At 37.4% G+C, this 24,632-nt stretch overlaps 1 protein-coding gene across 2 annotated transcripts in view; it reads left to right on the forward strand.

Annotated features, from left to right (window-relative positions):
- SLC2A13 (solute carrier family 2 member 13) overlaps window positions 1–24,632 on the forward strand; it is a 169,346-nt gene that overhangs the window by 65,218 nt on the left and 79,496 nt on the right. For both annotated transcript variants that reach the window (XM_037387736.1, XM_037387735.1), the window contains exon 4: window positions 12,120–12,228. In XM_037387736.1, coding sequence (XP_037243633.1) covers window positions 12,120–12,228 — 109 coding nt within the window. The remainder of the gene's footprint in view (window positions 1–12,119; window positions 12,229–24,632) is intronic.

Raw genomic sequence — 24,632 nt, forward strand, 5'->3', positions numbered from 1 at the left:
ATTCTCTCAGAAGTCTTGTATATTTTTGAAAAATGGGCTCAATTCTCTAAATAATTTAATACACTCTTTATGATCTTCCTTTCTATCTGCTAGATTGTGAGGTTGCACAGAAGCAATGAAAAGATCCTTGTCCTGCATGCTTCTATCTTATAGCGCATACTTAACTGAGGGAAAAGAGATCAAGCATGATCTTATACTCTGCTGGGTTTTAACAGTTATTAGAGAATCACCTTTTAAAATATTTTGTATTTATAAAGAAACTGCTAATAAACATGGTATTTAGGCAATGCCATTCTGTCTCTATTACGAAGATTCTGAAGAAAATCAGAAGGATTTCCAGCTGGTGTAAGGCAAGCAGCTTGCAGATTAGATGTATTCCATAGTACATGAAAGACCTTGAACTGTTTGTTATGGAGTATTAATTCTATTTTCCCTAAAACCAGCATCATGACATGGGAAGATGACTTTTGCCTGTGGTTTTGTGCAGCACTATAGTTGTTGTTTGTTTTGTTTTGTTTTTTAAATTCTGTTTGATCTAGGAGCCTTTGTTCACCAAGTTAGTCACAGCTGATGATACAGGACATCTGTGTGTCATGCTTGGAAATTACTTTTTTAAAAATGATTTAGTGAAAGTAAGACCCATAGTGTATTATCCCATTAAACAACAGGCAAACAATATTTCAGCTATGTACAGACAATTGTACATAGATTCAGCTACTTACTGTCAGTCTCACTGACACGAGCAAGAATTACTCTTGAGGAACTCTCTGAAGTTTATGCAGAGACAGTCTCTCTCTAATTCCTGGAAATCAATGAGATTTTACTTCATGGCGAAGATATATTAAAGATAGTCAGTGCTTCTTGCTGGAGGAATTTTGTTGCAAGCACTGACAGCATTATAAAACAAATCAGAGGAGGTTACTAATCTGATTCTCCATAGGCTTTCTTCCTTGTGCAAATAGACGTGAACTGCTTCCATGCTGGTTTTGTGTTGATGCTAATGATTACATCTGATGCAAAATTGTGAAGAATCATACTTGTCATGTTAAGGGGGAGGTTTTCCCCCAGCCCTTTATCTTCAACTAGTCTGTCAATGTCCCAGGAAAGATGAAACCCTTGCACCCGACCAGCTTGTCAGAGCTTGCTACAGAGACTACTGGACAGCACATTATATCAGAAGGTGATTTGCCTGTCCTTTTTCAGGGATTCACAGTGACAGATTCACTTGTCAAATCAATTATTCAAGTTTCTGGAAACTCACGCAAAACAGAGCTCACCTAAGGATTTTTATTAGACAGATTTGTGAGAGACTAAGGTTCAATATTGCCGTTGATAGTACACTGACTGTAAGAACAAGCGTGAAACAGTATGCACACAAAGTCTAATCATTAATAAAAGCCACTTGGAGTTAAATCATTAAGTGCACATACAACATAGTACAGTTCTTACCCGACAGGTGTCCCTGTGGGGAAGAAGACAGGTTTGGCCCGTCGATCGATCCCAAGAATTACGATGAAGTCTTCCTTAACTTTTCCCCTTCCTAACTTACTTTTTTGTTGTTTCTTTACTTCTAGGTGGAGCTTGAGTGACTCTAGTGATATATCCACCCCGTGACTGTAGTCACTCAAGCTTCACTGTATTTAGTCAGATTTAGGGACATCTTGTGCATGTACAGTGTGCGGATTATCATGCACATAAACACTCAGTGTAACAGACAGTGGTAAGCCAGTCGCTTTACAATGATCCAAATTATAATGTATAGTACAATCACCAAAATAAAAAGTAAAATCATTAGTATCAGCAGGACAGCAACAGGGTGAAGCATTTGGTTGAGAATTCCTGTAGTAGTCAGTGACCGTCCAAGAAGAATTTCCAACCACCAATGTTATGCATCTTTCTTGACTTGTTCTAATATGTGCTGTATTACTTTTACATCATGATGGACAGTAATGGGAGTCTTCTCACCATTTTCTTGAGCTCACTTCAGCAATCATTTCAGGTCCTCATGTTGCAGCAGTTTTCTTATTAGAATGAGATTCATTCCAGTGGGGGTAGGCAGCAGGATTTAAATCAGGGTATAATTAGATCTTATCAGTTGATAAGATATAACAGGAGCTGAATACATAAAACCACATCCTATAATCTCAACAAAATTGCAAACACAAAAGTTTGGGTGATTATTTGTACATACAGTGACATGATCGACAAGTATAGAATCACAGAGAGTTCTCATGCAGGCACATCTTCTGCCAGTATATATAAGCAAAGTTTCAAGGGTCTTGGCTTTCCTGGGCCGTTGACAGACTAGTTGAACATAAAGGATAGTGGGGGAATGTGACAATAAAGTATTGTGAAATACTTCGTTATGTCTGAAACTCCAGAGTGGCTGAAACAGAAAAATTCACGTAGGCTGTATTTGAATCCTCCAGAAATTGGAAGATTTGGAAACCGTTATGAATATCAGCTTTTCATAATCATTAGTTCTCCTGATAAAAACACTTCTTAGGTTCATAGCCCAAGAGATTATTATCTGTTCTGTGCATTTTTGTTTTTGCTACTGCAGATTATATCTTGCTGGAGCAGCAATTCCAAATCAACCAACTGCTGAAGTATTATCACTGCCTGAACTACTAAAGTGTATTTTAAATTATTACTAGTTCAGCCAGTGATAATACTTCAGCAGGTGGTTGATTTGGCCGTTTGTCCCTGTCTTCTGGATCGCAGACAAGAACCATACATCCACTGCACTGTGGATTTTTCACACTTCGGTAAAAATGGCCATGCTGTGTCAGACAAAGTCTGTCTCACCACCATTCTGTCTTGATAGTGGCCAGCGCATGGTGGTTCATAACCGTGCTTTTGGGTTTGCCTCTGATATTTTATACAGGCCTTTTTCTGTCTTATCTTGGAACAGCCGTGTTTTCTATGCACGTTCATTTTGCCGCTTTTGATTTTATGAAACTTTTGTTGTAATCCTAGCCCCTAATGGTTTTTTTCCTCCAGCTTGAAAGACAGCGTACTTGATTTGTTGCTTTCATCTGGAGCTAGAGCAGTGGCCTGTTATGCTAATGAAGGCAGAATCATGCTAAACAGAGTGTTAATATTAGCTTGTTGTGAATCCAGACATAAGTACACTAATATGGCATAATTGTACATGCATTTAGTGCCCAAGGGCCTAGTAAAAATAATATTACTACTTCTGTATGTTGGAACTGTTCCATTAATTTGATTGTTCTTTTTGCCTTTTTCTCAGTCTTTCCTCATTTCTACCATATTCCTTTTTTTGACATGAAGGTGAGAAAGCAAAGAGGACCAGAACTCTTAACAATCATAGGATGGTTTGGGTTGGAAGGGACCTTCAAAGATCACCTAATCCACCTCCCTGCCACGTGCAAGAACATCTTTCACTAGACCAGGCTGCTCCAAGCCGCATCCAGCCTGGCCTGGAACACTGCCAGGGATGGGGCAGCCACAGCTGCTCTGGGCAACCCGTGCCAGTGTCTCGCCACCTTCATATGGAAGAATTTCTTCCTTGTATCCATTCTACTCTATTCTTTTATAGTTTAAAGCCATTTCCGCTCGTCCTATTGCTGCAGGGCCTGGCAAATAAGTCTCTCCCTATCTATCTTATAAGCCCCCTTTATATATTGAAAGGCTGAAATAAGGTCCCCCTTATTGCTATTTTACATTTCATACCAGTTATGGGAGTTATCAATTAAGTATCTTACACTTGCTGATTTCAATACTGATTTGTATTCTCTGCAGAGGTTATAAATTCAGGGTAAAAGCTGTCAGTCTAGTGTGACTGACAGGTTCTTTGTTAATGAAGCCTAGGACTGAAATTGCAAAAAGTGGTGGATCTGTTGGTGGTGGCATGGAGATGGCTGAGTTTTACAGGATTTGTATCTAAGGATGCTTTTCAATCACTGTTGTTTAAGATAACTGTGAAAACAGTACTATTAATACATATTGGAAAGCCAGTAAGGTTTTAACAGAAGTAGAAAGAAGTGCACTATCATGTAGGGTCATGAATAGTCTGTTAATTCTAACATTAAGGGTTTTTTTTGTTTTGTTTTGGTTTTTTTTTTTGACTACTATGAAGTCATTATTACTGGTTGTAATAACCAGTACCAGCACTAGTAGTAGAATGATGTAGATTTCATGTAAGGATCATTTAGATGATCTCTGAAAGTTGCCTAATCCAATCCCTCAACAAAGCAGGATAACTCAGAGCAGGTTGCTCAGGAAGTTTTTCAGCAAAGTTTTGACCATGACCCGTCTGCATATCTCTTTCTGTGCTTGACCACTTCCATGGTATGAAATAAACAGACTTCACACCTGGTCCAAATTTTCTGCATTCCAACTTGCCTGTTTGCCTTTTGTCCTACCCCAGCATACTTCCGAGGAACCTGGGTCTGTCTCCTCTTTGACCCTCTGGTGGGTGGCTGTAGACAGCAGAGGCTTTTCCCTTCCCCTTCTCTTTCAAAGCTGAGCAATCCCCGTTGTTTCAGCATCTCCTCGTATGTCGTGTGCTCTAGCCCCATCCACCTTGGTGGTTCTCCTCCAGGCTCACGCAGCAGTGTGTGTGCCACTGCAGCTGGGGGTCTTGCAAGTGCTGGGTAGAGGGAACGAACTGCTTCCTTGACCAGCTGGCAGTGCTCCTGCTCCTCCTCTCAGGATGCGGTCAGCCTTCTCTGCTGGAAAACATGCTGTTGTTGAGTGGTAAAGGTTGTCTTGGAGCCCTTTGTGTTTATGACAGAAGGCTAATACTAAAACGTAGTAAAGGAGCTAGTACTCTTAGATAAGGTATGATCTTAGGCTTCGTTTCAGTGAAATGTTTTAACTGTGTGTCTCTCCTGTCTTCAGTGGAACTCAGCTTTGAGCTCAAGTTCAAATGCTTCAGGGTTTGTTGTTTTTTTTTTTAAATAATGTTGAAGCACATTCTTTAGACTTACTATTTTTAGCTTCAAACTGGTCTGCTGTGCTGTCATCTATACATCCATTGATGGTGCTGTCTTGTTAGGAAGCCAAAGTTAAAGTATTTTAACGTACAGTGACTTTTTGATTTTTCTCCACTCTGATAATTTTGGAACCCAGCTGAGCTGTGCTGAAATGATATTGATTTCAAAACAGGTTTTTAAAGCTGTTTTAACGTAGACTTCATCTCTAATTTAACTACTTTCCTTTTTCTTTTTTATGATGCTCTTATTCTAATGGCATCTGAATTTTAAGAAGTGAGAGGAGTTTTTCAGGCCCCCTAAATAAATAGTTCTTTTAAAATTTTTTGAAGGAGAATATCAAAACTGAATGTGCTATTAATAAAGTGTTTTTTTTTAAAAAAAAAGTGAACATGCAACAGATTGTATTCATAAATTCCCATGGGGACTTTAATTGACCTCCAGGCTCCTCTCTCAGTTCTGTTAAATTATCCTTTTTTCCCCTTCCCTTCTGGGAACATGCTGTGTCTCGTTCTTTTGGAGACAAGAAGTAGAAATTTGTTTTCACTGTTAAACTACTGTCTTAGGGCAGGAACAGGGATATTTCATTTGGAAACAGAGGATAGAGGGGGAAAATAGTATCAGTACAGTAAGATTTTTTGGCAGAAAATTGCAAAAAAGGTAAGGCTTGAGGAGTGTTGCCCAGGAAATAAAATGCAATAGCTTTATAGGTGTTAATACAGTAACAGCTGGAAAGATCAGCTTAAGACTAGGCTACTAACTGGGTTGGAGGGAACTCTGAATTATCAGCTTTTTTTGATGCTCTTATAATTGAAAAGCAGCACCAAGATGTTAAAAAAAAAAAAAAAAAAAAAAGGCACTCTTGAAACTTCCCTGACTACAATTTTCTTTTAAGTGTCTTTCCTCAACTTAAAATGAAAGAAAAAAAGCTTTTTAATACCAGATTGCTAAATGCTCTGCACTGTATTTCATTACTTGATGAGAGAGTGGGAAGCTCTTCAGGCTGTTAAAATGCTTGGCTTATTTTGGTTGTGCCTGCATAATGCTAGCTACATTATCTTTCCTCGGCTGCTTTCTCCAGCTCTAAGTGAGGGTGACATTACTGTTTCCTATGTGAAGTGGTTCTAGAGCAGACCACAAAAGGAAATGTTTGTTTGCTAAAACTATATTGCAGGCTCTAGGTATGCACAAGTCCGCCTTAATAGCTACTGTTTTATTTCTAAGGTGCTTGCCACAGCTAGAAGGAAGGCACAATGTATCCTTGCTTTTCTCTGTCTCTACACAAGTTTTCCTACCAAAGAAACAGGTAAACCTTCCCCTCCCTCATTCCCACACTCCCCAGGTCTGGCAGCACCTCACTGGGGTCCCTCTTCCACCCGCGTGGACTCTCATGGGTCGTTGTGGCTGCTTCTCTCAGCTCCTGCTGGTACCATGTAAATGGCCACTCTTTGTTATGTTTGTTTGTCATGGTTTCTCCAGTTTTAAAGAACTTCATTATAGTCGTTTCTGTTTCCTATAAAGAATGTGTCATACAGAGCCAAAACGCACTCCAGTTTTTGCTTCCCTGTGTGCCACTGCTGCTTGTCCTATTCAAAGGTATTCTTAACTACTGCCACCTTTGTGCAAGTACTCAGTCATATAGATTTTCCATCACCGAAGCTTTATACCAAAGAATGTGGTATCAAGGGAAAGATATTTTTTTTTCCTTTTACAGATAAAAAGAAAATTGCTTTGTTTTCATGATTCCCAAAAGACCTACTCAACTTGCTGTCAAAACAAAACAAAACAAAAAAATCTTTATTCTTAGAGTTTCTGTTCCCAGTGTGTGGATTAAAAAGCTCATTTGGAGGGATCATTTATTTGAAATCTAGGTTTCCTCAGCAAACAAAAAAGCCCTTTCAGTTCATCTAGGCATGGAAAAACTCCTTACACTACTTAGTTCTTTAGAACCATAGTGGTTATGTCTAATTAGCTTTTATTTGCTTTTAGAGCAGGCTGTCTTGTTATACCATTGGATATATTTGCTGTGGAAACCTGAAAAATAGTCACTTATTAGGCAAGCTGACAGTCTTTTCTCATTGTTGGCTCATTGGGTGCTATGCCTTAAAAAAGAAAAATAAATAAATAAATAAAGACTCAAGCAAGCAACCGTTTGAGCTTTCTCAGAGGATTAGAAAACTAGATGAGGTAGGGAGGCTTCCTGTAGTGCTGGGGGTGGTTCTTCCAATGTTACTGGAAACATTGTGAGACAGTGAGGAAGAGCGTGGTATTTAAGTAAAACTGGGTTTTTTTGTGTCTACTCAGGATAAATCAGTTTTGATCTTAAAGCTACTTCCATTTGCTTGTGATTTGGTAAATTTTACAGAAAAGAAAAATGAATGAAGTTGCTACTTTAGAAAATAATCACGTAATAAGCTAGGAAAGCAAGAGTATTTGCTTTAGTATGTCATTTATATGCAGAAACTAATAGCTAGCTCCTGCTTTAGAGGAGGAGTCTTAGGTTGGGGAATGTTCTGCAGATGATAGAGACAGCTGGGCTGGAAGCTGGAAAGGCAAACCAGTGAAATGGTTTCCCTCTCTGTTTTTTGTTACCCCAATCACCAGCCCTCATTTTTTTGTCCCATTACTGACTGTAGAGTGGTTCTTTGAAGACGTATCTAGATGGAAGAGAAGGTTTTGACTCTCAATAGGACAAGAATGGGTCCAAGAAACTAATTTGAATGTTGAGCTTAATTGATGCTAAACTGATGAGTGACTGTCTTGTGGCTTGACTGAGCCTGCCTTTTTGGAAAAAGTCCTCTACAGCAAGAGCGTAAAGTGCTGGCAGGAGCCCTATGTAGTTTTAAGCTGTTGCTACAAGCTGTTACCTACATTAGCTGGCAAAAGAATGTTTGAACCTGCAAATGACTTTGGCAGGGCCCAGTCTTTAACCGTAGTTTCCTGGCTGTGAAATTTTGCCAGGTGCTGTACTAAGAATTTGAGGGATGGGGGATCACCGGGCTTCCAGGCACCAGATGTCTGCCTGCATTTGCTGGGGGATGTTTAGGTTGGCTTTATATCTATTGACAATATTTTTATTTTTCCGGAAGTGTATGCAGTACATTTTCAGAAGGAGATGCTGAGACATCATTAATACCGGTTCTGCTTTTTAGCTTTCATTATTTAAAGTCCTTTTAGAACTAAAGATTTTTTTGGTTTTTTTGTTGTTGTTTTTGAAAAGTATCTGCATCTCTTAGTTGGTAGTGGATCATACCCAAGCTCCTATGATTGCCACACAATCCATTTTACCTACAGAGGAAAATCAGAATGCCTTACCAGGTGATTCACAATTTTTAAACTTGACTGACTTTGTGAGTTAGACCTAGTAATAAGAATAACAGCTAAAATATAGGAAGCTGCTATTAAAAGTTTCAGATAATCAATGTAATGTTTGGAAAGTATTGCTCGCTTTTCAGAAGTAATGATTTGGCAGGAACAGCTCTTGCTCCGTCCCCTGTTTAGCTCCGTGTAATCTAATAAGGTTTTTTTGGATGTGAACCCAAATTTCCAAATCTTTTTATGGCCTTTTGTTTGTAACCATGACTGTCTAGTTAGGTGGACAGTTTAGACCAGGCTAAGAAAAAGCCAGTTAGGTCACAGCAATCCACTTTGTGTATCACCATGTAACGTCACCTTCTACAGCAGCAGTATCTGTATTTTTCCATTGCTCTTTATCTCTTGCTGCCATTTTGCACACTCACTAGAGCAAGCTGCAGCTGCCCTTTACTGTAGCATATTTTGAACTCTTGTAAACATATACATTAAGGAAATTTAGTTCAGATAAAGTAATTATCCGAAACCGCAGCATAAAAAGTCCAACAGAGTCTAGTCACATTAAATTAGCCATAATATTAAGAGGTCTCATCCTTTTGACTTCATTTTTATTCATGGATTAGAAGAAGGAAAACAAACATCTTGGTGGTTTCTCAAGTTCAAGTGAAGTGGTTCAAATGCAGGAATGTTTCTAAGTCTCCTAACTGAATAGAAAACAACAGCAATTAAGGCAGAAGTATCACAAACACAAAATACCGCCTTTTGGAGACAAATATCTATTTTTTTCCACTGTAAAAATGCCCAAATGTTTCATTTTCTTTAGTGATGTATCTTTTGCATCATCTGTTTGCCTCTACTTCTGTAAGCAATTAAGTTGTTCCATTTTTTAAAGATCTAATGATTTTACAATTTTGTGCTATTCTAATCTATTGTAATAACTGACAGCAGATGTAATGGTTATCAGAAACTCCTGAAGTACAAGTTCCATTTTCAGAAGTTATTTTCAGAAGAAAAAATTATGTAATTCTGAAAACTTGTTTTGCTTTTCATTTTTTGGTTTAGACCCATTCTCTGTTGTTAACAATCATGTTTTGCCTAGAGTTGTTTATTTTTAAGATGTCTGTAATATATGAACTCAACAGATGATGTATGGCAGCACTGAAGATAGGAAAACGCAAAAATAATATAGTTAGTTTTAGGGCTAGAGAATTTCAATAAAAAGTTTCACACTCATTTTCTGTTTTAAAAACAGACATCTCTCAGCCAAAGTCCTTCAGATTTTTTTTAGTGCAGTTTGTAAAGCTCCTTTAATATAGAGATTAAAGATTTCTTTTATTCCTTTCATTCCATTTATTGGTTTGTAAACCTGAAGGCTGTGAATTTTATGAAAGAAAATCCTTTAATTTTGTGCATGTCTATTGATATGTGCTGTTGCTATGGTACAGATTTGGAGTGAAACTTTTAAATCTCTGAGTTGAACCACTATGATTATTTTTAGCATAATTTTTCTGATACAATTAATCAGAAATACGAAAAATTCCAAGTACTTACAGAATTTAGCTGATTGGATGCTCTAAAGATCTGAAGTCTAAAGTTCTGAAGTAAAGGTCTAAACTTTACTACGTGGTCTTAACATTTCTGCAGGGCCCCCCTTCAGGCATACAAACCGATCTGTGTGGTGAAGTTCTGTTGAGAGTTCGTGACTCCCTCTGAGCTGCAAGCCATTGTCTGAGAACAGCTGCTTTAATTTCTGAGCCATTCATTTTAATGCCTTCTTTCCAATTGTTTTGTACAATGCCGTATTGTGAATAGAGTTTTATATAACTTTCATCAAATAGCTGAGTGGATCAGGAATTGTTAAAGACCTTGCATCAGTTCCTTAGGACACTTCTGCTTCCTTTCCTAACAGCCCCTGCTGTGGAGTTCCAGCTTATTCAATGAGCGCAGTTATTGATGGTGGACTTCAAGATTTAGGTTGGCTGTAAGGTCTTTTCAAGGAAAAGATGGATTTTGAACCCCATTAAGGACTTAATAAAAAGTTTATGACAAACAGACGATCTCTCATAGGCTTTCAGCAGCCTGGGTTCATGACAGACACTACAGAATTAGTTGCCAGATAAAGGTTTTTAAGCCTAAAGCCTCCGTGCTTAGGTGTGATGCCAAGTAGGAAGCCCTGAGGGCTGTTGCTTGTGAATTTAAGGTTCATAGTTGCATTTGTTAGTTAATCTTTTTTTCTTTGTGAAGCTTGGAGGTGAGGAGAAATCCATGAATATGTCCAAGCAATGGACTGCTCCTAGATAGCAGCGAGTGCTGGTTTTGTTGGGTTTCCACCAAGGAAATGCCATTTTAACTACTGAACCCTTTGATACATTTGTCTACCCAGTGATGATATATCTTGCTTGAGAATATCTTACCAGATAACATAGATTGGCTCTGTTTATCTGTCAGTTGATTTTACTCAGAGGCATTTTGAAGGTAGCGATGTGGCTATGTGGCAGGACAGGTGGGACTCTGTACTGTCAGAATGTTAATGTTGCTTGGAGACCAGCTGGAAAATTTTTCGGGCTGCATTCCACTATTTATAATGAAGAAGCAAAGTTAAGTGAGGATACAATGGAAGATATGAGTTTGAAATACCGTATTTTTTTAATGCAAGTAAGTTTTTCTTAGGCAGGTCTGATTATCTTTCAATGAAGAAAAAGTTATTTAAGCCCCCCTGTTGAGTTCCACTTTTGAAGCTGTTCACATATCGTCAGTTTTCTGAAGTTTTAACTCTCTGCATGTAAATTGTTCTTCACTAACTGGCCCATATAGGTTTTTGTGCTGTATCCATACATTTAGTATTTTCTGTATGTTTGGGAAAGACTTTGAAAGTATAAAAATTTAGATCCTCTTCACCACCCTTTTTTTTTAAAAAAAAAAATATTTATGGCAACTTTAATTTATGGTCTTGACTTACACATATTGTGATCTATATTAGGTGTTCTGATTGGGTATGCCTGATGTGATAAGCGGTACAAAACATAGGATTTTTCACCAGACTATGTTCTGCACTAAACATCTCTCTGGGCAGAAAGAAATTCAAGTGAATAATGGTATCAATATTTTTACATTTTTGCCTGATATCATATAGCCTTCTGTATTACTTTTTTTTGTAGGATACTTTGAAAATCAAAAGTTAACAGAGAAGAAAACTTTCTCTGTTTGCCAGAAATTTTTGTTTTTCTCTTCATTAGGAACTGTTTTCTGTTTTTTGAATGCAGCCTCATACCATTGCTACCAAAGGTGTGGAACAAATTTAATTAATTTATGCTCCCTCTGCTGGCCTTATAGCTCAGCAGAATAGATCTGTCCCATACCTTCAGAGTACCCACACTTGCAACCGGTTTGTGGAAATTGGGTCTTTGGAGGACTAGGGAGAACACTATCAGCAAGACCTAGATCTTCAGCAGTGAGTAACTGCATTTCTGAAACAACCTCTCAATAACAGTGGGAGCTTCCAGAAAGGAAATAGCAACGTTACTTTGTGATAACTGAATACATTCGGATGGAGCAGATGTGCAATCTGTTAGTATGATAAAGCAGAGCTGTACATTTGCCACCGGTAGTATACACTGTGTTTCGGGGTTTTTTTGCCTGGGCTTCCTGAAAATCATCTTTGTAGTAAAGTGCAGAAAAGCAGAACTGACATGATCCAGTTCTTAAAAAAATAATTTAAATAATCCAAGTTTGTTTGAAACTAAGGTGCAAAGCCTGTTATGCCTGGGAACATTGTCTTGATAGCAATCACTTAAGAACTATTATGTATTCTTTTGTGTTTTTTTTTATTTGTTGTTTGTTTTTTTTAAGCTGGACCTGTGATCTGCAGAATGCTAACATACCCTCCAACTCGAAGAGCCTTAATTGTGGGTTGTGGTCTGCAGATGTTTCAACAACTATCAGGGATTAACACCGTCATGTATGTATTTACTGCTTGCTTCTCTTTATAAAATATTAGAAAAAGACAATTAGACCAGTAGCAGTTGTAGATGGGCTTCTGGACAAATCTGAAATGTAAAAAATTGAGTGTGAAAGCTGGAATGCTGGTTTGGAATCCAGATATTGACATACTTGTTGTCTCAGAAAATTGCTACAAGAGGATGTTAGTATAAGGGCAAACATTTATATACAGATGGGAATGCAAACTGTACTCTGGGAGATGCGTTATTTTATGTTAGGCTTTGTGGTTAAAGCTGTGTATGTCTAGGCAAGAAAGTACAGTTATGGTTTGCATTTGTGTGCAAATAGATAAAAATACGGTGAGGGTTAGACTGTTGACCATGTAAACAAGATGGAACATTACTGCCAAGTGCTAAAGGAGGTAAGATGCTGTGGGAAGAAACATTTCCTGTTATTACCTGATTCTGTTGTGTGTATGAAGACTCAGTAAATATAGAGTGAAGAACAATATATTGGATTTTCTGATAAGCAGCTATCTCACAAGAGAAGTAGCTCTTGAAAAATGTGCAGTGCACAAGACCTAGTTAAAATGAAATTACTGTTGAGCTACCTTACAAGGGTAACCATAATGAATACCATTTCCGTATTGTTTTAAGAGCAAATGTAAAATATATTGCAGTAACATCTTACAGAGAGAGCTATGCCTAAGGGAGCAAGCTTGTTAGGAAATCATTAGGATAAAGATTTTAGTGATATCAAGAGCTACCATATTAAATGTTAGAGTAAATATCTGCCATCTATCACAAGGGGGGGAGGGGGAACCCCCAAACTCAGTCTTTTGAAATCGCAAAGGAGGGAAATCTGTAACGGGTAAAAAGAGACTTTATTACAGAGAAATTGTAACCAAATGTGTCAAAGGTTTGGATGCAAAACTGGTAAGATATGCATAAAATGCAGAAGGCAGAGAAAGAGCTCTAAGAAATTCTTCAGGCACATCGGAAGCAAGAGACCTATTAGTCTCCAGGCCCAGTAAGGATCAAGACATTGTGAGAACACTAGCAGAAGATAGGTCTTTAGCACCAAATCTTACAAAGATTCTTTTTAACTTTGTGTTAATTTTAGACAGTATACGAAGCTTGAACAGGAGCTTACTTAAGATGTCTCAGATGGTCTGTTTCAAATTCAAGTGTTATGAGAAGAACTTTTGGAACAAGCTGATGAAAATGAGTAATAACGAATTGCCTGGACTAATCAGGGTACACCCAACAGGTCTGGAGTAATTCGAATACATAATCACTGAATTTGGAAATGTAGCATAATCTGCATGAAGCTACAGCCAGAAAGCTTTATTTCTGTCCTTATAAAAATTAATTAAAACTGTCATATAATCAAATAAGATGATGTGTGGTTATAAATATGAAAAGTGAACATGTACGTGGAGAATATAAAATAATAAAGAAGAGCCAACACGATTGTTGTAGACAGATTATACCTTGCCGACTGGTTGGATGTGACTTCATGGTCACATTAGAACTACATAGCCCATGTGAACTAACCATCCTAGTTCACGACAGCTGCTACCAAAGTTTCCTGAAGAAACCAGATGGTCACAAAGGTAAGAGAGAAGCCCTCTCAGGTAAATAACTTTTTAAATAGGAGGGAAAACAAGGATAGGAATAAAAGATCAGTTATCACAAGTCAAGAGTAGGCTCCTACAGGGATTTACAGGGAGTTCTTTCCTGCTTTAGTAAGTCTGTGAAAGGGGCCAACCAGCAAACTAACAGCTTGTACTCGTACACCATTCACCCTATTAAGACCCCAAATCTGTGAATGTGAACAGTTGTGGGAAGATAATACAAGATAACAAATTAATAAAATAGTAAGTGCATTAACTATGCCATATTATATAATAATGCTTGCAGGAGGAAACTGGCAAACTAACATGCATGGCAGTCTAAATTGTTTCTATTCAAAAAAGAGGTCTTGAGGTTGCATTATAGTTCTATACAGACATCGTGAAGACATCCATGACTGATCTGGAATAGTACAAACAATTGCAGGTGTCCTTTCTTTTAGTAAGGATAAACCAGATTATATATGGGGAAAGAGATACTTGTATTTGAACAGGACGGTTAGGACTCTGCAGCTTGGAGAAGAAACGAGTTCAGAAGAAACACAAGAGGCGTATAAAGCTACTAATGTTATAGAGAAGATGGGGAGAGAGTGATTATTCATCGTTTCTTATAACACAGTTCCTAGCTCTTACCCAGTAGTAGGTCTAAAATAAACATTTTTGCATTCATAATTACATAGTGGAACTCATTACCACAGGATGTTACAGATGCCAAATGTAAAAGTAAGTTTATAAGTTACTTCGGGAAACTTAAATAATGAACATTATTAAAAGGTTATTAAACATGATGTGGATGCAGCCTCTGGCCCAGGACAGTCACTCTCACATTTTTGTTCTTACTGTTTTAGGATGCCTTATTAGACCACAACAAAAAATTGACAGTTCACAAGGTTTACGACACTGGCAGGTTGACTTTTGTTTGTTTAAACTTTATTTTGCGTTTTAAAATCTCAAACTCCTTTCTATGTAGGAGGCTTTGCAAACAGTTTGGAATTGACCTATTTTGCTTGTGGATGTGTAGGAGGACAGAATTACAACTATAAAACATAGTTGAATCTTAGTTTTAAAGTAAGAAAATGCCTATAATAAACACACGAAGGCACTGTTGTTAAAGGACTGGCTTGTAAACCATTTTCAGTATCCAGTATATTTAAAATAATCCAGTATAACGAAATTTTTAGTTGTCAGATATGCGAGACAAACATTTTCCTATGAAGGGACATTTTTCAAATGTAAGTGAGCAGCTGGCTATTGATGGTTTGCTTACGTAGAAGTTGATGATTGCTTTTTAATGCAGTAATTAAATGGTACCTTAAGGAACTGTCAGATTGTATTAACTCTGCAAACACTTTTTTTCCTCTCTCTAATATTTAGTTGTGTCATTCTGGGATTGCTGTTCTGTTGCAGCAGTGAAACAGGCAGTGGTTATGGTTGGAGATTGTAAGATTATGTGAATTGTCCTTCAGTAGCTTTGCAAATTCCTTTACCAAAAAGAGGCACACAAGATGTTTTGATTGTTGGTGTTCACTGTAACTTTGGTGCTGCTGTGAGTCCTCTTTTCCTGGTTGTCCCCTTTCTCCATATGTATTTCCATGGGACTCTTCTGCACTGTGACCAGTTAACGCAATTGGCCCTGACTTGTTTTTATTTTCTGGCTTGAGGCTTTCCACTATTTCTGATATAAAAGCATTTGTTAAATCTTGTATTTTCCTGTAAGAAAGTGAGGCCATAGGAGGGAGTTTATGTGTCTCTGAAAATCTCATAAAAAATAATAATCAAATCACCATGCAGGAAAGTGAAATGAAAGGAAGAAAACAGTTGTGGAATGATTAATACTTCCCCAATTTGTATATGCTTTACTGAGTAACTCTTCTATTTAAGAAAAGAAAAGTTTGAATCAAAAAGTATGAGTGTTAGAGGCAGGAAATTATACAGAGGAAATTTGCAGGGGCCTAAAAATAATCACTGAGTGTACCCAGTAATAGAAGAGATCCTGAAAAGCAGAAAAATACCTACAAGAAATATATGGAGACAATGATAAAAGCTTCCATGCTTAAGAGTTCAGAAATCTGTTACATATTTTCTGATTGAAAATTGGATATCAGTAGTGAAGCTAATGAGAGCAACAAAGTCTATGTGTAGTTGGATTTCTCTTGAGGGTGGGAAGAGGAAAACTAGAAGTATGTTTGTAAGGATTGCTGAGGACTGTGCTCTGTCCACCTCATTGTGCAATAAACTGATCCAGTTTTTGCACAGAAACAGTTTTATATTGTATTTGCATCAGCCATGTATGTGCATGACATCCAGCCGTGAGGAACCAGAAGCCCTCATCACAAACAAGATGTTACTGAACTGGTGAGAACAGCATGCAGAGCAACCTCTGCATTGAGGAGGTGGATCTAAAAGAGAAAGTGAAATGTAAAAGTAGGCTAAGGAGATTGTGACTCGCACAGGAACAAATTCTAGCATGATAAATTTAGTCAGTTAAAAGAGTAAAGCTCACTGATCTATTGCTTTGGTTCCTTTTTTTTCCTAAGAACAGGGGTACTACTGCTGTTGATAGAGTACCTGAAGTAGAAAAAATGTTTCCTTTTTCTCATGGCTTTTGCCAGCTTAACTGACCTATAAAAGATAAAGCCATACAGTTTTAGACAAGCATCTCTCACTCTGGTGCAAGCAGTCTGGAACAGTTTAGCTTTTCAGTTTCTTATCATTCCGGTATTTTTTCATCTTTAAAATGGAAGCTCACTGTTTCAAGCCTGGAGCCACAAATGTGGGTGACAGGAGACTGAAAAAGGCCCTGTGAAGGAAGTTATATTCCAGGAAAGCGGTTTTCCACAGATTAGCTTTTAAATAGTAACATATCCCAGAATTTTGTTCAAACAGCAATGTGCAGATATTTTCAAGCCCGCAGTGGCCCATAGTTAAAACCTGGGGGAGGAGGACCATTTTAAGGTAAAACTCGAAGCTAAATTTCCCCATAATTTTTTTCTTTAAAAAAGTAAAACAGTATTTAAATGAGAAAGAAATTCCTTTGTTGGGGGTGGGAGGAAGAGGCATCTTGAAGGATTTGACTGTTTTGGATTGTTTGGTGAAAAACATGAATAGAACACATGGATGTTAGCTACCTGCTCACGTTCCTGCAGGACTAGATCTTCTGAAAATGTTTCTGGTACTGTGCAGCTTCATTGCAGTCAAAAAAAACCCCAAACTATGGAGAAGAAAGCTTTTGGAAAAAATCCCAAGTTATCTTGGATGCTGAGCAGTAATTTAGCTGTAACTGGAGGGAGTTCAGTATTGTCTTGTCAGAACTGCACATAGGTCGTGTGGCCTGTGCTGGAGTCCCTGCTGCTCTTTTGGGGACTTGCTAGTTTTGAGCGAGCTGATGGATGTTCACACAGGCTGCCCGTGCCCTCAAGACCACAAATCTGAGATAAGATTTGAAGAGGCAGCTGTAGATCTTTATTGTTCTTATTCTCACGGAACTTTAAGTGGACTTGAAAGCCAAACAAAATATTTTGTTCTGCGGTTGAAACACTAAGCTTGATATGATGCTAATTTTGTAATTTGCCATTATCTTTTCACATTGTGTTTGAAAAGCTTTCTGCCTCAAAAAAGTTGTATAATGTGTCAATAGGGAGACCTCATGGCCTTCAGTGTTTTTGTTAAGCTTGCTTTTTTGCTCTTGTATGTGATCTGTTATTCCTAATTAATAAAGTGGGGTTTTATTGTTATGATATACTTGAATCTCATAAAAGTTAAGTAAATCCACATGTGAAATATATTGGTGTTTGGATTTGGTCCACAGATGCTTTTGAGCTCTAATAGTCTTGCTTTTTTAATCTGAGCAAGCAAACAAAAGAACAAGAAAAATGAGATGATAAAAATAAGTGCCTTTTTTCAACTGGCAGGAAATAGGGAGTGGAAGAAAATACTATACAGAGAAGTAAAAAAGCTCAAAGTAATGAGAGAGTAAAAAAAATAAAAGAAAGATGGAAAAGACAAAAGAGTACAAGAGGAGGTTATGTAACAAGTAGAAATTGAGGGTTTGAAGATAAATGAAGAATATTGAAACAATTAACATGAAAAGTGAACAAATATTGTGCTGAATATAAATGAGAGAGTGAAAGAGACAGGAGTGGGACTAGGAAGAAACCAGGATACTTCTGGAGTTTAATAGAGGCTAGAGAGGAGTTCAATGGAAGTAAAGCACATTTCCCAGCAGCTTTAGTTGCTGGGCCTATTGTGCAGCAATTGCAGAGCTGGAACCCACCAGGAGCCGTAAACCTTCGCTTCAGTTCGCTGAAGCGAGTGTGCGGCAGCATGTACCTCTCTGTAGCCTTAGGACTGAGCAGTACTCATAGCAGCACTTGGTATTTCTGCTGGACAGGGATGTGTGATTTAACCCCCAGAGGGATGGTGGAAGTCAAGACTGAGAAACTTGCCTTTAAATCCCAGTTTTTCAACTTTTTAAAAATAAAATAGGTAGCATAGGACAGTGACTGGAGGTAAACCTTTCAGGTTTTTGTTAAAGATTATTGAATAAATGTTTTGTGAGTTACAGCACAAGTAGTAGCAACCTTCCCTACTCTTTCAGCATCAACAGCCATAGACATATTTATAATGAACAAATTAACGTATTTACCAATTATGAAAGATTAATAATGAATAAGTTCGTCATTGAAACGAGACTTTGCTAGAGCATTGACTGTTCATTTGGCTATTGGAAAATAGTTGTTGAGATCTGTAAGCAAAAGTTCTACTAGTAAAACATAATGGTGGTTCACATTTTTCTTGCAGTTTGTATTCAAGCACTGAATTTTAAGGTTGTATACATTTCTATTGTGTTCTCTGGCTGTGCATTTTAAAACAAAATCCAGAAAGTAGCATACTTTATTAAAAATAAAAAATTAAAAAGGGAACAAACAAAACAAAACCCAAAACTCACACAATGCTGAAATGTCATCCAAGTTGCACAGCAGTTCCTGAAAAACACTATGTCTTTTGTTGTGGTCTCCACTTGGATTTAAATTGGGCCACAGTATTACCAAGCAGACTGCCATGTAGCCTTTATTTTTGCATGGCCATAACTTGTTGCCTGTTGTTCTTGACTACCCTCAGACCCAGCTGTGCATTAAGTCTGACTGAAGGAGGGACAATTACATTAATGTTTCTTCAGATACGAACTTTCTAATGTTGTCAGGATAATTGAGAAGTCTTGGTAATTGGCAAGTCTAAGTTTTCTCTGATGACTCCATAACATTAAGACTGCTACCTGCTTAGGTTTTCATCCTTCCATATTTTTTTGTGAGTAAACAGTTTGTATCTTTCTTTTAAATTTTTCATTTTCTCCTTAGGCTTTAGAAGATGAGTAATAAAAAAACCCAACAACCCTGTGTTGCAAATCCACTTGCTTTTCAAATAATAACCCATTTAATATTTTATTAGGTTTTAATAAATCCATCCAATAATGTTTTTTGGAGAAGTGACCCTTCATTGTACCATGTTATATTTATATTTCAGCTGCTTTATGTAGTACTGTCTGAAAACTAATAATGTAAAAAACTTCAGTTGAGAAAGGAGATGCACCTTTGGACTTACATAGCACACAGATGTTTTTTAGACAGACTGAAAATGTTTTTGGAAAAACAACTAAACAGAAGTCAAGCACACTAAGAAAGGGGACTCTCCTGTTATACCAAATGTCTGTTGTATGTGCTCTACAGAAATAATGTGATTAACTTATAACAGCTCTTGAGAGGGAAAAATTGCTGTTAATAGATAAAGTAATTTCATATTAGTTAGTGTAAAACATTCTAAATGAGAGTTTATGGAAGCTGCCTGTATTGGTTTCATAGTGCTGGAAGGAAAATGAGATCCTAACTCTGGTATTTTGAAAGGTTTGCACATTCACCAGCCATTTTTCTATAGGCAGTGTACTGTTAGCACAGCTGAGCTGGTTTCTTTTTAAATGAAGAGTGTATTAAAAATAAAATAAAAATATCCTCCAAACGGCTAATAGTCACCAACTTGTTCTTATTGGACACTAGTTTATTGTATAGAAACCAGCCTATATGATAGTAGTGGGGTTTTTTTTATTCCTTAAATCCTCCCCCTCCTAAATTGGCAGGTCTGAACTGAACAGTTAGTTTCTTTGTGGAAATTTGTCCACTTAAGTTTGGAAAATCATCATACAGCCTAAAGAGAGAAGCATTGGCTTGTGAACTGTGACCAAGGACAAACATTCAGAAATGAAAGTGTTGCTTGAAGTACGGGGCCTTAGGTTGGGAGAAAAGGTTTATAATCCAGCAGTTAAGATGCTGATGGACTGTGTAACAGAAACCTTAATCACCCTTTCATCAAATGCTGTCTACAAGGACAAGTGGCAGTGTTTGTAGTAGCTGGGAAGTGGCCGTGTTGTCAGTGTCGAAGCTTTCCGTTCCCGCTTTCTGTTTGCCATCACACCCCCCCGAGCGCAGGGCGAGGAGCAATCTGACCCTAGTTTCTCCAGATACTGCTCTGATGTTGTTTCTTCTTCTCCGGCATTAGAAAAAAGGTGGGAGGGGAATACTACCTGGTAAGGAGAGTGTGCCTTAGTAAGTCTGCTAGGAAGTGGCTGAAACATAAATGTGTTCATGACGGGATGTCAAAAGCTGTATCCAAGAGCTAAAACCAAACAAGCAAACAAACCATTAGCCGGCTAAGGAAAACTGCAGCAGGTCTGAGAAAAGAACAACAAAACTCTGTTCCACAGGGGTGAAACAGGCTCTGCTGACTGCTTCAGTCATGAATTGACATGACCTGCAGAAGTCCTAGCCCTTCCGGACGAGAAGGTGGTGGGTGGTAGTGAGGGTTGGTATTTAGGGTCGCAGAGAGTATGGGGAGAGGGAACAGCAGGTCATACTGCTGGACAACTTAAATAGCTCTAAACCTGTGCAAGAACTGTGAGGAATAGTTAGACCTTAGCCTTTGTTTTGATTTTGTACTTAGCCAGCAAACTGCAAGACCAAGTGATCTAGATGTGCTTGAGGCATAAGAAGGCTGTTTGGTAAACTTAAACTTTAGCCGTATCATGACAGCCTTAAAAAGGTTCGTGTATCCTTTGCTGCATGTTGAAGACAACTCCTGTGCTTTAGAGGTTTTGTTCAGAGTGAAACATTTGTCGTAAGTATTCTTGTGTGTCCTTGTTGGAGATGACCTACAGAACCCTGAGCAGCTTCAGAGTTTAATGGTTTAGCTCCAAAGGCTGAAATCTATCAGTTGAAATAATTGTGAGAGAGTGTTTAGGATAGAAGTAGGAGAGTATATCAGTGTTAAAAACATGTCACCTGTGTATAGGTGTTGCTAGCACTAAAACTACACTATGCTAAGTTTCCACTTAAAAATAATGTTAAAAAAGGAAGTGGATGGATCTTTCTTCTCCTATTGTGCTGACCTTGAGTGATGGCCAGAAATTAATCTGAGTCAGTTGAAAAGTATAAATTCGTAATTCACTGTAAAACAAACAGAAACTTACATCTTGAGTTATTTGGACACCATACACCAAACTTCAAGGTTCCCTCTCAGGCTGAAGCTTCTCACTGCTAATGCCAGTTCTCTGTACATCTCATGTTCTCATTCCTTTTGAGACAGAAAAGGAAAATCAGAGCTTTAAGCCATTTAAAGGGGAGGAAAAAAAAAGATGCCAAACAAGCCAGTGAATCATGTTGGAGTTGTTAACTAAATTAAAGCTGTAAATTGTTAATCTTATTTAAGAAGCTGTTTGCTTTGTCAGTCTAACTAGCCAGATGTTTTGGAAGATACATCTTTGTCCTGAGTGTTGGAGATCAAAGAATAGGTAGTTCAGATATAAAAGTTTTGAAGGTTTGAGTACCAAGAAGATCAGGGAAGTAGTTCAAGATGTTATATAGTGGGAGTAATGGGGTGAAATTAAGTAAAATCTAGCATGATTATCAGAACATAGTTTAGTGGTTAGAGATGTTAGGTTGAGTGTCTCGAGGGAAGTAGGAAACATTCATCATCTCTAATTGCTTAAACTGTTATAACAATAGAGAATGTATTAGCAGTAACATCTGGGTTTTTTTGGTTTTGGAATTACTAGACGTACAGTAGAAGATGAGAATAAGTAAATGTAAAGGCTGATTTCCTTTAATTTAAACATGTACATCCCACCTCTATTCTGATAATTGTCATAATCTGTCCATTTATTATTTAAAAAAATACAACAACAGCAACACCCCCAAACCCAGACAAACTTCAAAAAATCCTAGACTGCCATACTCATTAAATGACATTGAGGTGGATGTTTATGTGCATTATAATTTTTCTCAGATTTAAAAATAAATTATCAAAAACCTTTTCAAATTGTAAAGGAAGCAGGTTCAGGGTGCTGATGTGCGGTACTGTAATGGGTACTTAACTATAGGCTGTCATTCTGTTTTGAAACACTGGAACTTTTTTTTTTTCCTCTTCTCTTTCATAAATCTTTAAATATTAGTCCTTTGCTTATGTCTCTGGTGCTGAGCACTTGGTTGTAGAGGTTTTGTGTTGGATTTTTTTTCTTCTCCAAACCTGGACCTTTAAAGCAATGAGTTGCAGAGCTACCACATGAAATATTTCTTTTTTTGCTGGTCTTTCTTGAGTTCTGTCTTGGGTTAGTGACTAGAATAATATATACTGAAGAATGAAATAGTGTAAGTAAAACTAAACCTCATGGTATGACAGCAGCAAATTATTAGCCACAGTCTGGACCCGTCTAGTAGAGGGTCTGCCTGACAGTTACGTTACTTTTATAATGTTGCATATGTATTAAAAAGGATTCTTCTTGGTATTAATTGACACTTCAATTAAAAAAAATATTAAAAATCCCCGACAAAACCCGAAGTCAAGTGTCTTTAATAAATCAGCATTTTTATGTAATCCTTTCACAGAAGTAAATTCCTCTTAAGTTTTGTGTTGAAGGTTACTGATACAAAGGCTTGTAATAGTTTCATTTGGAAATACTACTTGGTTTTATAACATGCTCAAAAGACACATGTTAAAAGAAATGTATAGGAGTTAACAAGTTATTTTAAAAGAAATCCTGCTATCTGTCTTGTCATTTGGAACATGCTTTATTTTTAATGAAATCTGATCAGCAGGGATTATGTGCACAAGTACACAATTGGCCCCCCAATTTTTCATATAAATTAATGTGACCTTCAGGGGTAAACCAGCCAGTATGTTGAGACATTTGTATGAAAACATTGAAAAGCAGCTAACAGTCCTGCTGATTTTACTTATGTTTTGTTGTGTTTTGCCTTAGTGTGATTTTCGTAAATAGTAAGTGATAAAATCTGTTGCTATAGTTCTTCAGGTTGTGAAAGCATATTTAAATAAGGATTGCCACTTTGAAGAAAAAACCAAACTATCTATTTAAAGAATAAATTTATTCAAACTAATATTTTCTACCATTTATTTTGATGGTATGGAATGATTTGTGTCTTTAATTAGAAATTTTTCCCAATGTTTTTGCTTTTGGCTTCTATTCTCCCTTTTGCCTGTAGTGAAGTCATGATACTGTTTGATTTCTATCTGTTGCCTTGGTAATAACTCACGTCACAAATCCAGTATTAACTTCACTGCAGGGCCATACAGGAGGAAATGTGTCAACTTCATGAGTGAGAGCAAAAGTCTTTGCTAAAACATACGGCTTGGATTATTAGCAATTATGGTGAAGCAGTTACATGAAGTTAAACGCCTTTGCTTTATGTCTAGTATATGCGTATATACACAGTGTAGCTGTTAAGTCAGTTAAATGCATCTCATTCATGTTGTTCATATGTAAAGCTGAGTAACGAAGCAAAGTCAGAGCAGTGATGTGTCTAAATCATGAATGATTGCTGGAGGAACTTCCCTACACAGCAATACTCGTTGGTTGGTTGGTTGTAACGTATTATTTATCTAGAGAGTTCCTGGAGCATAGTTTGGTCTCAACAGTTTTGCTTGTGCTACTACCTTTCTAATAATCTTGTAAAAATTCCATTCTTATGCAATTGTTAATGTTTAATATGCATCATTTTGTTAAACTGTCCATATTTGTTATCTCTAGCAAAAGCAATTTTTTTATTTCAAGACCTGTCAGGAAATCAGATATTAATCAATGGCCAATCTAATTATTTTTTTTCCTTAAGGTACAGTAGAATAGTAAGGGGAGAACTTTTTGTTTGTGTCATAGGTTTACTCACTTCTGAAAACCTATAAGGCATGTATTATTCAAATGTTGGACTGTATTCTTAGCAATAAGAAAGTGTCTCCTCCTTAGATGAAACCCACGGAATATATAAATGTGAAACAATTCAAAGCTCGCAATGTAACCAATCTTGAAAAGACACAAAATTAAAGTATAAAAGGTCAACTGGTTAGATGCTGCCTGATACAGCAACATGAACAACCTCAGTGAAATCTGTTACTGATCCCATTCAAATACAGAGTAAGAGATATGATGCCCTTTAGGTATGTTTATTCACCTTTACTTTAAGGGCGTAGGAACTGCTTCTGTAAATTGGGTTCTTTGGAGTCTGTCAATAAGAGTTAAGCTGCAGCAGGCTAGTCAAAATGCCTTGTACCACAGAGCTTGAGACACACACACACACACACAAAAAAAAAGGTTGAAGGGTTATGTACAATGCAGAGATTTACCATAAAGGCAAATAGTTCAGAAATGGATCGTAAATGAAACACAATGGCAATCTAAAGGCTAATCGAGACTTTGTTATACTGAGCAATCTGCAAAACAAAGATCACTATGG

The sequence above is a fragment of the Falco rusticolus genome, chromosome 5, assembly GCF_015220075.1.
Source record: "Falco rusticolus isolate bFalRus1 chromosome 5, bFalRus1.pri, whole genome shotgun sequence".
Classification (NCBI taxonomy): domain Eukaryota; kingdom Metazoa; phylum Chordata; class Aves; order Falconiformes; family Falconidae; genus Falco; species Falco rusticolus.